Source organism: Ctenocephalides felis, unplaced genomic scaffold, assembly GCF_003426905.1.
Source record: "Ctenocephalides felis isolate EL2017-DRISC unplaced genomic scaffold, ASM342690v1 CF-g0.4_SCAFFOLD_03573, whole genome shotgun sequence".
Classification (NCBI taxonomy): domain Eukaryota; kingdom Metazoa; phylum Arthropoda; class Insecta; order Siphonaptera; family Pulicidae; genus Ctenocephalides; species Ctenocephalides felis.
The window spans coordinates 15,374,617-15,389,458 of record NW_020539727.1 but is presented as its reverse complement, the minus strand read 5'-3'; the positions used below and the strand labels follow the sequence as shown (position 1 = coordinate 15,389,458).

General features: G+C 30.8%; 1 protein-coding gene across 1 annotated transcript; it reads left to right on the top strand.

Annotated features, from left to right (window-relative positions):
- LOC113389611 (G-protein coupled receptor moody-like) lies at positions 1–12,520 on the top strand. Its single transcript, XM_026626630.1, has 5 exons — positions 1–89; positions 994–1,136; positions 2,390–2,554; positions 9,510–9,593; positions 12,474–12,520. Exons 1-5 carry the CDS (start codon positions 1–3, stop codon positions 12,509–12,511), a joined length of 519 nt encoding a protein of 172 aa, XP_026482415.1. The 3' UTR covers positions 12,512–12,520.
- Positions 12,521–14,842: the final 2,322 nt, after the last annotated feature.

The window sequence follows — 14,842 nt, the reverse complement described above, 5'->3', positions numbered from 1 at the left end:
ATGCGCCAACATGCTGCCAAAGCTAATAATAAGCCCCAAAACAACGGCAATTCGGCTACTCCTGCAAAAAGTGGACCACAAATAGCCAGGTAATGAAAAACTTATAAATTAATAAATAATATGAAATTATAAATTCGATACACCGACACCTCCAATAATCCGACACCCTTAGCAAACTAGATAGTTTTGGAAATAATAAACAATATCCTTTGACTTTTTACTATAATTCTGAATATTCCTCTCTGGTTTTTAACCCTTTCCACTCGGATTCCGCCGCTTCGGCGACAAAATACATATTCATCTTGCAATTCACGAGTGGAAAGAGTTATTAATGCCGGATTAGAGAGATTTTTCTAATCATAACTTACTTAGATCAAGATTGTGACCATCATTCTTCAAAGGAAAAATAGAAGGTCTAAAAGGACTAGTAAGAAGAAAATTGAAAATATGTATTAGAAAACGTTTCAATAATTTCACTGGATGAACACTTTTTTTTATCAGAATTGAACTAATTGTTTAGGAGGAGTTCAATACAAACATGTAGAGAAGATCAAGTAGAATCGATTTTACTGATGTATATAATCACATCAATCTTCTCTACATGCGTTTAATATTAAACTCGTTCAAAACGTCTAGTCCAATTCTGATAAAAAAATGTGTTTATCCATTGGAAATTGCCATGCATCTGCAATTTTCTTTCTACTAGTCCTTTCAGATCTTCTATTTTTTCTTTAAAGAAGGGTCACAAAATTGGTCTCATGGTTTTATTTTCATGACCATGCCTAATTTGAACATATTTTTTTCTATTCTTTGAAGCACTCTTGATGTTGACGTCTTATTAACCATATATTTTATCTTCTTAAAAACCATCCTCCTTTTTCTCAATCTTCCTTTAAATCCATGTCTCTGATTTCTAAAGAACTATGTTCCAAAGGTAGTATTTTTCAAATGACAAAATTATATATCCTTAATTATAATTAATTTTAATTAAAGGACCCCAGAAAGCAGTGGAGCCCGTATGAAACGCAACGAGTGGCGAATCACGAAAATGGTTTTGGCGATATTTTTGTCTTTTGTGGTTTGCTATCTGCCTATAACTATTGCCAAAGTTGCAGATCCAGAAGTCAAATATCCAGGTAAAGGGAAAATGATAATTTAAGTAATAAATAATACAGTATTTCAAAATAGAAAACTCTCAAGTTGATGCCTCCAAAACGACTAAAACATACATAGGATACTAGTGGTGTATGGCATCGTGCCTTAAGGCACACTGCTCGAACTTCCCGTACCGTAAGGAAATATTCGAGAATTTTTAAATGTTTTCAATTATATTATTACAAATACTGTAACTTTCATTATTTTTGCTATCTCATTGTTATATCTGAGCAAATCAAATGTATATCATAAATCAATTTATATCCAGAACATTAACAATTGTCATTTCATTTCGAATTCAATTTCAAAAAATAGTTGCCTAATTTACACAAAATTGAAAAAGTGCTACCGTATAGTCACAGTCTAAACGCATTTGCAAATAATTCTGTGCGACATTTTCACTTATACTGTGCTTAGCTTGGCTATTTTCTCATATCTTTCAATAGTTTTACACAAAATTGGAAAAGCGCTAAACAGTCTGAACGCACTTGGGTACACATTTCTACCAGGGCGGCGCTAGACTGTGCTAGCTGGGTAATTTTTTGAATAATTTTAATCAAAATTACAAAAATATTTATGGAAAATAAAAAAGATGTAATAATTTTTACCCTCAAAAGCATATTGTTGTGTCACAAGCAGAAAGTTTTTAGATCATTCAAATCGGACGCTTATTACTTCACTCAAAACTGCCGTTTTTTGCACATTTAGCTCTATATCTTCTAAATGGCGGGACTGTCTTTGCCAAAAATTAATCTCCTCTTCTCCCAATCATTACAAATTGAATGTTTTTAGATCATTCAAATCCGATATTCCGTTCTCTCAAAACTCGATTTGTATTTTTCTGCACTCTTTGCTCTGTATCTTCGTAACGGCTAGCTGCCTTTGCCAAAAACTAATAAGCACATCTTCCTATCAGTAGGAATCGAATGTTTTTTAAACCATTCAAATCGGTTGAACCATGCGCCCGAAAACGTGGACGAAAAAAATGCGGACATACAAAACACATACACAAACACATCCATTTTTCTGAGGTATGTCAAAATGTTCAGAAACCTTCAAAACGTCGAAAATGCAAAAATTTTCATTTTCGATTTTTGGCGCATTACTAACTACCCTACGGGAAGTTAAAAATATCCATCAAACATCTGAAAATGATTCACCTTAGTTCATAGCATATTTAAATATTTGTTCAATATTGTACTAATGCATCTATTAATAATTTTTATTTTTTCAGGGCTCCACATAATGGGCTACATTTTACTATACCTATCAGCCTGTATAAACCCAATTATTTATGTGATAATGAACAAACAATATCGCCAGGCCTACAAAACAGTATTACTTTGCGAAAGGCCGCGAATATTGAACTTTACAGCCGGAGGAAACAGCAGCGCTCAAGGTAATTATTGAATCTTATTTAAAACTAATTAATAATGACGAGAAATGTAGTAGAACCCGCTTAAGACGATTCGTAAGGAAATAGTATAGGCAGTGGTCTATGTACTTAATATCACTACAAGTTTTGTAGTTGAAAATATTTGATTTATTTGGCATCAATTTGGCAAAGCGTTAAAAATTTGTTCACTAAGTTATACCTGAAAAACATTTTTGAAATTTTTGAAAATTTTCCTGTGCTATTTCCATACAAAACTTTGATTGAATTGCGCACTTTCTAAAAGACAATATTAAAGACTACCCTATTGAATACATAACACAGTTATGTACATTGAATATATAGCATTGCACAAAATATACATTGACTAAGTATTACAGTTAAATAATTTCCAACAGTTTTTAATAAGTATTATAAAAAAAATGAATATATATTGTTTCTATGCAATTGAACCCTTTCCTCAAAGATAAGGAAAGCTACAAATGTTTTCTGTTATAGAAAGTTTTTAATACAAAATTATTTGTTACATTACAAACATTATATAATACCTAATTTGATTTGTGATACCATTCGCGTATCATTAAAAATAACAATATAAAACAATCATATTTGGATTAATATTTCATTGATTTTCATCACTCCTCCCACTATGAAGGTCCATGTGTTTCCCCAAATCGTCCGATTGAGTAAATTCCTCATTGCATATATCACATTTATAGGGATGCTCTCTATTATGAATCAGCATGTGATCTTTTAGATGACTTGATCGTGTGAATGTCTTATTACATTTATTACATTCATACGGGCGTACTCCACTGTGCATCAACATGTGACTTTTCATATTGCTTGAATGTTTGAATGTCTTGTTACAAATACTGCATTCGTGGGGACGCTCATCACTGTGAATGAGCATGTGACTTTTCAGATTACTTAATTGTATGAATGTTTTATCGCATAAACTGCACTCAAAGGGGCGTTCATCACTGTGAAGAAGCATGTGATTTTTCAAATGACCGCATTGTGTGAATGTCTTATTGCATATATTGCATTCATATTGAGGCCGTACTTCTTTGTGAATCACCATGTGTCTTTGGAGACTACGTAGTTTAGTGTATGTCTTATTACAAATTGTGCATTCATGGGTGCTTGTGCCATTATGTATTAGCATGTGTTTTTTTAAATTATTTGGTCGTGTAAATGTCCTATTACAAACATTGCATTCATGGGTGCGTAGTCCAGTATGTATCAGCATGTGTTTTTTCATATTGCTTAAATGTCCGAATGTCTTGTTACAGATACTGCATTCGTGGGAGCGCTCACCACTGTGAACTTTCATGTGACTTTTCAGATTACTTGATTGTATGAATGTCTTATTGCATAAACTGCACTCAAAGGGGCGCTCATCACTGTGAATGAGCATGTGACTTTTCAGATGACCGGATTGTGTGAATGTCTTATTGCATATGTTGCATTCATGGGACCGTACTTCTTCATGAATCAACTTGTGTCTTTGGAGACTACCTAGTTTTGTGAACGTCTTATTACAAATTGTGCATTCATAGGTGCTCGTCGCCCCATTATGTATCAGCATGTGAGTTTTTAGATTACTTAATTGTGTGAATGTCTTATTACAAATATTGCATTCATGCAAGCGTAATCCACTGTGTATCAGCATGTGCTTTTTCATATTGCTTAAATGTCTGAATGTCTTGTTACAAATACTGCATTCGTGGGGACGCTCATTACTGTGAATGAGCATGTGACTGGTCAGAGTACCTAATTCTGTGAATGTCTTATTGCATTCTTTGCATTCATGAGGGCGCTCACCACTGTGAGTGAGCATGTGATTTTTGAGACTACTTGAATGTGTGAATGTCTTCTTGCATATGCTGCATTCATGGGGACGTATCCCTTTGTGTAAGCATGTGTACTTTCATATTACTTGAACTTCTGAATGTCTTTTTGCATACATTGCATTCATGGGGGCGTACCCCTTTGTATTCAGCATGTGACTTTTAGATTACTTAAATGTCTGAATGTCTTATTACATTCCTGGCATACATGTGACGTGTGAGGCTTATCATTGTGAATGTGCATGTGTGATTTTTCAAAAAAACTGATTGTTTGAAAGTCGTTTGACAGATTTCACATTTGTAAGAGTGTTCTTCACTATGACTAGGTTTGTGATCGTCCATATGCTCTTTCAATTGATGCGATTCTGCAAATGATTGATTACAAATGTCACAATCAAAAGACTCCTGTTTGACTTCTTCAATTGACACCTCGGATTTCATTAAATTTCCTAAACTCGTTTCATCATCCTCAGAATACGATTCTGATTTAACAGTAACATCAAGGGCATCTAATTCATCTTCAATTTCGAGTTTAATGTCCTCTGTTGAATATTCTGGTGGTTCAATTTTAATAATTGCCTGATCATTCATAGACTTAAATGTTTCTTCTGACATTTTGGAATATTTTCACTGCTTGCATTCACTAAATATTTAAAAACTATTCGTATTTTAATTAATAATCTACTTTAATCAACAAGCTTTTACAAAATGATTCATTTCAACTAAAATTTAATCTTTGACGTTTGAAGCATAGAGTATGTTTATAGAAAGATGAGACATTTATCAAATCAAATCTTTGATATTTAACAAGTAGCACGTCTTTTCTTTTCAACACTCTATGCTCGAACTGTCAAATAATGTCGAAACGTTTGGAATTAAAAATTAATTTATAAATCTTTGCTTTTTATTCTTCGATGCATCGCCCTACAAGAACTTACTCATATATCTCAACATCAAAAATAACTACTAAATCATATATATATATATATATATATATATATATATATATATGTGTGTGTGTGTGTGTATATAATTACTATGCCAGAAATCTATTCACAAAAGTTATAAGAATCATGAATATAAGTATGAAGTCAAATGAAACATCTGAGTGCCATAATGGAAATCTTTGTGAAAAATTTGCACTAAGTATATCAATATTGCTTGATATCAAGCCGTTGGAGGTGGATATCGAATCTAAAACCAGTGGTTTAATCTACTTAACTAATAAAAATTAAAATATGAAAAAAATTATAAACTAATAAATAACAAATGCTTTGTTTATCAAGAAATACATATTTAATTTTTACTGTATATTTTATACTATTTATACATTCCATTACAATCAAGAATATTTATAACACGTTTCCAAATATTAAAATTCAACAGATATGTTTAGATTTCATTGATTTTCATCACTCTTCCGACTATGAAGTGCCATGTGTTTATTTAAATTGCCTGATTGATTAAATTCCTTATTGCATATTTCATATTCATAAGGATGCTCTCTGTTATGGATCAGCATATGTTTTTTTAGACTACTTAATTCTGTGAATGTCTTCTTGCATACATTGCACTTATGTGGACGTTCACCGCTATGAATGACCATGTGACTTTTCAGATTGCTTAATCGTAGGAAAGTCTTATTGCATTCATTGCACTTATGGGGGCGCTCACCGCTGTGAATGAGCATGTGAGATTTCAGAGTACTTGAATGTGTGAATGTCTTCTTGCATATACTGCATTCATAAGGACGCTCACCACTGTGAACAGGCATGTGACTTTTCAAATGTGATGCTTGTGTAAACGACTTCTTGCACACACTGCACTCATGGGGCTGCAATCCTTTGTGAATCAGCACGTGCATTTTCAAACTACTTAATTGTGTAAATCTCTTATTGCATATATGGCATTCATAGGGGCGCTCACCACTGTGAACGAGCATGTGAGATTTCAGAGTACTTGAATGTGTGAATGTCTTCTTGCATATACTGCATTCATATGGACGCTCACCACTGTGAATGAGCATGTGAGATTTCAAACTAGTTATAGTAATGAACGCCTTATTGCATTCATTGCATTTATGTGGACGTGTACCACTGTGAATGAGCATGTGTCTTGTCAGAGCCCCCATTAGTGTGAATGTCTTCTTGCATATACTGCACTCATGAGAGCGCTTACCACTGTGAATGAGCATGTGAGATTTCAGATTAGTTGAATGTGTGAATGTCTTCTTGCATATACTGCATTCATAGGGACGCTCACCACTGTGAACGAGCATGTGAGTTTTCAGAATACTTGAATATGTGAACGTCTTTTTGCATATAATGCACTTATTGGGACACTTATCACTGTGAATGAGCATGTGTCTTTTCAGAGTCCTCAATTGTATGAATGTCTTTTTGCATATACTGCACTCATGAGAGCGCTTATCACTGTGAATGAGCAAGTGTGCTTTCAACACTTTTGATTGTTTGAAAGTCTTTTCACAGTTTTCACATTTAAAAGGACGTACTTCTCTATGGTTAGGCATGTGATCGATCATATGCTTTGTTAGATGATGTGATTCTGCAAATGATTGATTACAAATATTACAATCAAAAGACTCCTGCTTGACTTCATCTTCAATTGTCACCACGGAATTCATGAATCTTTCTAAACACGTATCATCATCCTCAGAAAATGATTCAGATTTAACAATAGCATCAAAAGCGTCAAATTCATCCTCATTTTCGCATTTAATGTCTTCCGGTGAATATTCTGGTGGTTCAATTTTGATAATTGCCTGATCATTCTCTGACATAAATGTTTCGTCTGACATTTTGGAATATTTTCACTGCTTGCACTTACTAAATATTTAAAAACTATTCGTATTTTAATTAATAATCTACTTTAATCAACAAGCTTTTACAAAATGATTCATTTCAACTAAATTTAATCTTTGACGTTTGAAGCATAGAGTATGTTTATAGAAAGATGAGACATTTGTCAAAACGAATCTTTGATATTTAAAAGTGGCGCGTCTTTTCTTTTCAACACTCTATGCTCGAACTGTCAAATAATCAATATAATTTTACTTGATATCATTTGTCATATTTTAAAAGATTGTTTATTAAAGTAGATTATTATTTAAAATACGAATAGTTTTTGAATATTTAGTGAGTATAAGCAGTGATAATATTAAAAAATGTCAGAAAAAACAATTACGTCTATGGATCAGGAAATTAAAATTGAGCCACCAGAATATTATCCAGTAGAAGACATTAAATGCGAAAATGGGGAGAATTTTGATGTTCTTGATCCTCCTGTCAAATTTGAATCGTGTTCTAAAGATGATAAAACGTGTTTAGAAGGGTTTATGAATTCTGAAGTGACAATAGAAGAAGTCAAACAGGAGTCTTATGAATGTGACACACAATCACATCATTTAAAAGAGCATTATATGGTTGATCATATGCCTGGTTATAGTAAAGAACGCCCCTTCAAATGCGAAACCTGTCATAAGTCTTTCAAACTATTGCTTACTTTGAAAAATCACAAGCTCATTCACACTGGTGAGCGTCCCCCAAATGCATATATGCAATAAAGCATTCAGAAGTTCAAGTAATATGAAAGTACACATGCTGATACACAAAGGTATACGCCCCCATGAATGCAGCATATGCAAGAAGACATTCACACATGCAAGTAGTCTGAAAAATCACATTCTCACTCATAATAGTAAGCGTCCCTATGAATGCAATGTATGCGATAAGTCATTCACACAATCAGTTAGTCTGAAAAATCACATGCTCATTCACAGTGGTAAGCGCCCCCATGAATGCACTATATGCAATAAAGCATTCGTACAATTAAGTAATCTGAAAAGTCACATGCTAATTCACAGTGATGAGCGTCCCCACGAATGCACTATTTGTAATAAGACATTCAGACAATCCAGTAATCTGAAAAACCACATGCTGCTACACAAAGGGGCACGCTCCTATGAATGTAAGATATGCCATAAGACATTCAAACCATTAAGTCATCTGAAAAGTCATATGCTGATACACAGTGGAGTACATCCCCATGAATGTAGTGTATGCAATGAGACATTCACGCAATCAAGTGATCTGAAAAAGCACATGCGTATCCACAATGGTTTGCGTCCATATCGATGCAAAATATGCAATAAAACATTCACACAATCAAGTAGTGTAAAAAATCACATGCTCATTCACAGTGGTGAGCGCCCCTTTGAATGCAGTTTATGTGATAAGACATTTATACAATTAAGTAATCTGAAGACTCATATGTTTATTCATAGTGGTGAGCGACTGCATAAATGCACTATATGTGATAAGTCATTCATACAATTAAATAGTCTGCAAATTCACATGGTCATTCATAGTGGTGAGCGCCCTTATGAATGCAGTATTTGTAATAAGACATTTACACATTCGAGTAATCTGAACAAACACATGCTGCTTCATAACAGAGATGATCCTTATAAATGTGAAATATGCAATGAGGAATTTACTCAATCGGACGATTTGGGAAACACATGGCACTTCATAGTGGGAAGAGTGATGAAAATCAATGAAATAGTAATCCAAATATTATTGTTTCAAAATAATAGAATAGAATAATCAAATCAGGTATTACTTATTTATTGTAAAATTTCTGATACGAGCTTTTTATAATAGAACATGATCAGAAAGCATTTGCAGTTTTCCTTATATATGAGCAAAGGGTCTGATTAAATAGAAGTAAGACATACTAAAAATTATTTAGAACAGTAAATAATTTCAGTCAATTATTGTTTTCAATTATCCGAAATCATAAGTTAATTTTTTGTTTGAGTTAAAGAATTTCAGCAAATTATTGTTTTAGAAAAACTTGGATCCGATTTTTTGTGAAAATTGCTATTTAAATAAAAACCAGTTTTCTCGTGGTTTCAAATTGCAGAGACTGGTATAAAGTGGTAAATTTACATAAGAAATTCCATCCAGCGTGATAGTCTTTAAACAGGTTCTGCTGTATAATTTTGATTGGTTAAAATTGGTTATAGTTTATTTCATATTAGTATTGTAGTTAAATATGGTTGCTACAGTGTTTGCGCTTGGTTTTAGAGAAATCGAAGGAGCGACTCGCCTGCAGCTACAACCACAGTCGAACGTTCCTCTCAATAGTCTCCATTGCGGATCCGCCAACAGGTAGAGATTATAAACAATTTATTTATTTATTCATTTGTAATTGATCATTTAATCCTGTGGTTTCCAACCTGTGGGTCGCGACCCCTCCGTTGCAAAGCTGCTTCCAACCAAAAACTTTGAAATGGTGTGAAAAACCGAATGAATAAACATTTTTATGCATGCGTTTTTTAAGGTCGTTCTTAATATGGATGCGTTTGAATTGCCTTGCTCCCAGGGGCTCAAATGCTTCGAAATTGATGAAAAACAAGAGTGCGCGTAAGGTTCAAACGCGATTGAAGTAAAACTTATTTGCTACTGTACAAGATGGCATTTAAGTAAAAATAAATACATCATATAACAATTTTGAATAAAGTTTCTTATTATTATGAAGATTATGAGCATCTCTAAATTGTCAATAAAATACTAAATCATAAATTATATATCATTATATCATTTGAGATGATAAATTTTAATTTTTACGCTATTTAAATCTCATTATCCTTGTATTTTGCGAAAATTTATATTTTTTTTTATTTACTTATACATACTTATATTTAATTTATATAAATAAGCAATAAAAGTTTGTATATAAATAAATATAAAATGTCTTACATATCTGTTACTTACTTGATTAAATTATCATCTAAAATAAGCGAATTTTTTACTTACATACATTTCATCAAAGGTTTATGAATAAATGCTTGTCGATTTTGTGTTATTTTTTCTGCTTATTATATGACAAAAAGAAAACCATGTCAATTTTTTTACAAATTCCTAGTTTTTAATGAGATGTCAATATAAATCTAAATTTCGAATTAAGTTATTTAAAAATGATGAATGGTTTAAGATTTGATGTGATTCTCGTATAATAAAATCATTGAAGTTTACTATAAAAGCAGTAAACTTTTAGCAATGAATTGCTTGAAAAATTAATGTAACCTATTACAAAATTGTAAAAAGTCAATATTTCTATCAAATTGAAATTACTAAATTTCTTAAGAACTAGAGCCCCTTACAAACGAATGCATTGTGAGCCTCTGAGAACAAAGAAATTCGAAAATATCCATATAAAGGACCACCCTAATGTTTATATAATATTTTATATTGTCTAATTATATCAGTTGACTATTTATTAAATTAGATCCTTAAAAAAAAATTAAGGGGCGGCGAAGCATTATTTTTTTCATAATCCGGGTCTTGCGGTACGAAAAGGTTGGAAACCACTGATTTAATCAGTTAACTGTGATTGATGAAAGACTCGTCATGAGGAAATGGCATAATTTTGTATATTGACGAGTATATTCGTCATGGTTATAAAAGTCTAATTTTTGGCTATTTAAATTGCAATTTTTGGAAAAAGAAAAAAATCAAGTACTTATCGAACTTTTTGTTTAAATAGTTGTAAGTGAAATTTTACCTTACAACAATATTTTACCTTGACAGTTTAATGAGCACGTCACAGTTAACTGGTTAATATTTATTTATATATAATTTATTATGCATGCACTTATGCTTATTTATTTATATATAATTTATTATGCATGCGCTTATGCTTATTCATTTATTCATTTAGTAAATAAGAATGCTTTTATGGTTATGCTTTTTTCCAAAAATCCTAAAAATTGATCACGTGATAAATGTACACCTCTTAGGACATGCACGTATATAAATATATATATATATATATATCCAACGCGTGTTCGATTTTTTTCACTATAACTAACTTATATGACAATATACTTATGCTTACAATTTGTAAATTTGTACGAAATATGAATAATGATTATTATAATTTCTAACATATAATACTCTACAACAACTTGGTGTACTTATATGTTAATTGTTTATTGATTAAGTTGATTAATTGCTTATAACGGAGAAGATCATGCAACTCGCCTTAAGGCAAAACGGTTTAGTTTATATTATTCACTAGCGATAGATTTAATAATTGTGTGTATAAATAAACTACTTGCTACAGTTAAATTATATTCATCTAAAACGTTCTATTAAATTTGATTGAACATAATCTGTTCAAACCATTTGATATTTGACGTATGAGCCGCCTTCACTACTTCATTGTAAATTAGGTTTACACAAAAAAAAATTGAATTGAAAATGTAAAGTTTCTACGCAGTTTTGAAGCAATTTCTCTTTTTTCTCACAACCTCTGGATTAGCACAAATATCTCAAGACTAAAACTGGTCAAATCCGTTCAGCCATTTCAAGCTCCATTTTTATATATAAGAAGATTTAGTCATTTAAATAAATTTACTTTAGTTTTTTAAAAAGGAAAGGTTTGGATTGGGGGTAAACTTAGAACAAATACGTTCAGGATCAGTAAAATGAAATTGTAAGCTGAACGAGAGCAGTTGTTTCACTTGTCATGTAATTAAAACTAACATACATTCATTGACTGTTTTTTTTTTTACTATTTCGCTGGCGATACAGTCTCATTCTTTGAGCAGCTGTAGTTTGTGTCGTGCCTATAAAAATAATTTCTAAAATTATGTAGTAACCACGAATAATACAACATATTTCATTCGTTTTTTACAGGGCACAGTTTTTACATTTGTTTTATTTTTTTCACTATACAATCTCACGCGACGCGACGACCAATCACAATCGACCCATATAGAGATGATATCGTCGAGAGCGAATGACGAATCATTGGCACTCTTCCGTTGCATTTTCACAGATTTACTCTCTAGTCGCGCCTAAAGAAGTAAACTTCAAATATCATTAGTATCATTATAGATATTATCGCTTTATATTTTTGCTTTACATTATTCCTTTATATTATTGCTTTCATTATCGTTTCAAAATCTGCACATACAATTTGCTTTGCGCTTTTTTGCTCAAAAAAAAATATTCAAAAATTTTATTTCTTTTTTTTCTATCCAGGAGTATCTACGGTACAACCAGATCAAAACGTGTACTAACCAGACAACAAAGACAAAACGTGACTTTAATTATTATTTAAGAGATCTTATATTTTATACACAATTTTAGAATTAGGAAAAGTTATTATTTAGATAAATAATTTAATTTATTTATTGTCTTGTACCAAATATTAATTTATACTAAGTCATTAGTTGGATAAGATTTCATGAATGGATTGTTGATGTATGAGTTGATAGTAGGGAATGCAATACCGATAAAAAAAAAAATATATAATCAAAATTGGAAGATACTTATAAATGAAAAATTAAAATTAAAAGTCTAGAGATGAAAAATTTCATTATCTGTTTCATTATCTGTTTCGTTATTGCATTCCCTAGTTGAGAGAATGATTTATCGATTTATTTTGTATATAGAAATCACCTTAGTCTTCCATCACATAATTTAGAAAAAAAATTGTAAAAAAGATATTTAATTCCATATTAGGATAAAAGTCGCATTTAAATTTAATAATTTTATGTATAAATAGTTCTAAGATTCATAAAGACATTATAATGATAGACTTATGTTTAAGTTAAATTAGATCTAACTAGATTTCACTGGTCAACTTTTATTGTCACATGAAAAAGGGCGACTTTTTTTTGGCACCAAAATTGAAGTCAGCTTTCTTTGGGTGTCTCCAAATTTTTAAAGATAGTAATGATTGAAATTTGGGGATGAGGCTAGTATATACTCTCTGAAAATTACAACTTTGTGTAGAAATTTGAAAAAAAGTCCAATTTTCTTACTTTTTTTTGAGTTTCTCCAATTTTCAAAAATATAGTAGTGATTGTTATTCGGGGTTGAGGCTAGTATATACTCTAGAGAAGTCTATAGAGAAGATTCTCTGAAAAATTCAGCTTTGCATGGAAATTTGGCAAAAGTACCACTTTCCTTACCTTTTTTTAAAAATATCGTTTATCAAATAATTTTTATCAATGATACTATAAGTAACTGTCTAAGAAGAAATGTATGTCTACATAGCATTAGTTATTTATAATATTTTTATTATAAGTGTTGCTTAGTTAAGTATTTATTGATAAGCATTAAAAATAAAACTTGAGAACATTTCGATCACATTGTTTATTTTTTCACTCACATTCAATTTTTCAGAATAATATAATATGATGAATACACAAACTATATACAATCGTTAAATATAAATCTAGATACATTTATATTTCCACTTCACATACAAACTAAGGAGTTAGGTCATATATAATCATATAAATCAATATGCATTATATATCAATTCCACATACAAACTAAGGCAGTTAGGCCATATATTATCATGTAAAATCAATATATACATTTATATATCCAATTCACATACAATTAGGGACAGCTAGTATTTAAATAATCATGTAAATAAAATCATATATACTTTATATCCAATTCCCATACAAACTAGGACAGCTAGTATATATATAATCATGTATAAATCAATATATACATTTATATATCCAATTCACATACAAACTAAGGCAGTTAGGCCATATATTATCATGTACAAATCAATATATACATTTATATATCCAATTCACATACAATTAGGGACAGCTAGTATTTAAATAATCATGTATAAATAATATATACATTTATATATCCAATTCCCATACAAACTAGGACAGCTAGTATATATATAATCATGTATAAATCAATATATACATTTATATATCCAATTCACATACAAACTAAGGCAGTTAGGCCATATATTATCATGTACAAATCAATATATACATTTATATATCCAATTCACATACAATTAGGGACAGCTAGTATTTAAATAATCATGTATAAATAATATATACATTTATATATCCAATTCCCATACAAACTAGGACAGCTAGTATATATATAATCATGTATAAATCAATATATACATTTATATATCCAATTCCCATACTATAAGTTCAAATAAATGGGTTTACTTGTTCTATACAATCTTAAGCAAATAAATGCCACTAAAAGTTATGATTTTGTTAACTTCTATTTTGCTTATTAGGACTGAAAAGATATTAAAATGATCCTTTGAAAAGAAAAACTACGGATGAAGTCACTAAATGAGGTAAAGCACATATATATTAGGAAGACTAAAATTAGACTTAGTATCAGAAGAAAAAGATTAGTTGATGCCAAGCACTTACATGGATCTCAAAGGTATAATTTATATGATTATTATAAAATTTTGATCAATATTGCATATTTTGCATCTAACGATATATTGCATCGTACAATTATACCTTTTCTATCATATATTGTTATTCTTCATTATATTGTTATCTCATTATATTGTTTTTTCATTATATTTATTATAGTAATACCACAATTAA

Coding starts and splice junctions, on each gene's coding strand:
- LOC113389611 (XM_026626630.1), top strand. CDS start 1: ATGCGCCAACATGCTGCCAAAGCTAATAATAAGCCCCAAAACAACGGC. Junction 90..993: donor AGTGGACCACAAATAGCCAG/GTAATGAAAAAC, acceptor TTTTAATTAAAG/GACCCCAGAAAGCAGTGGAG. Junction 2,555..9,509: donor AGGAAACAGCAGCGCTCAAG/GTAATTATTGAA, acceptor GCTTGGTTTTAG/AGAAATCGAAGGAGCGACTC.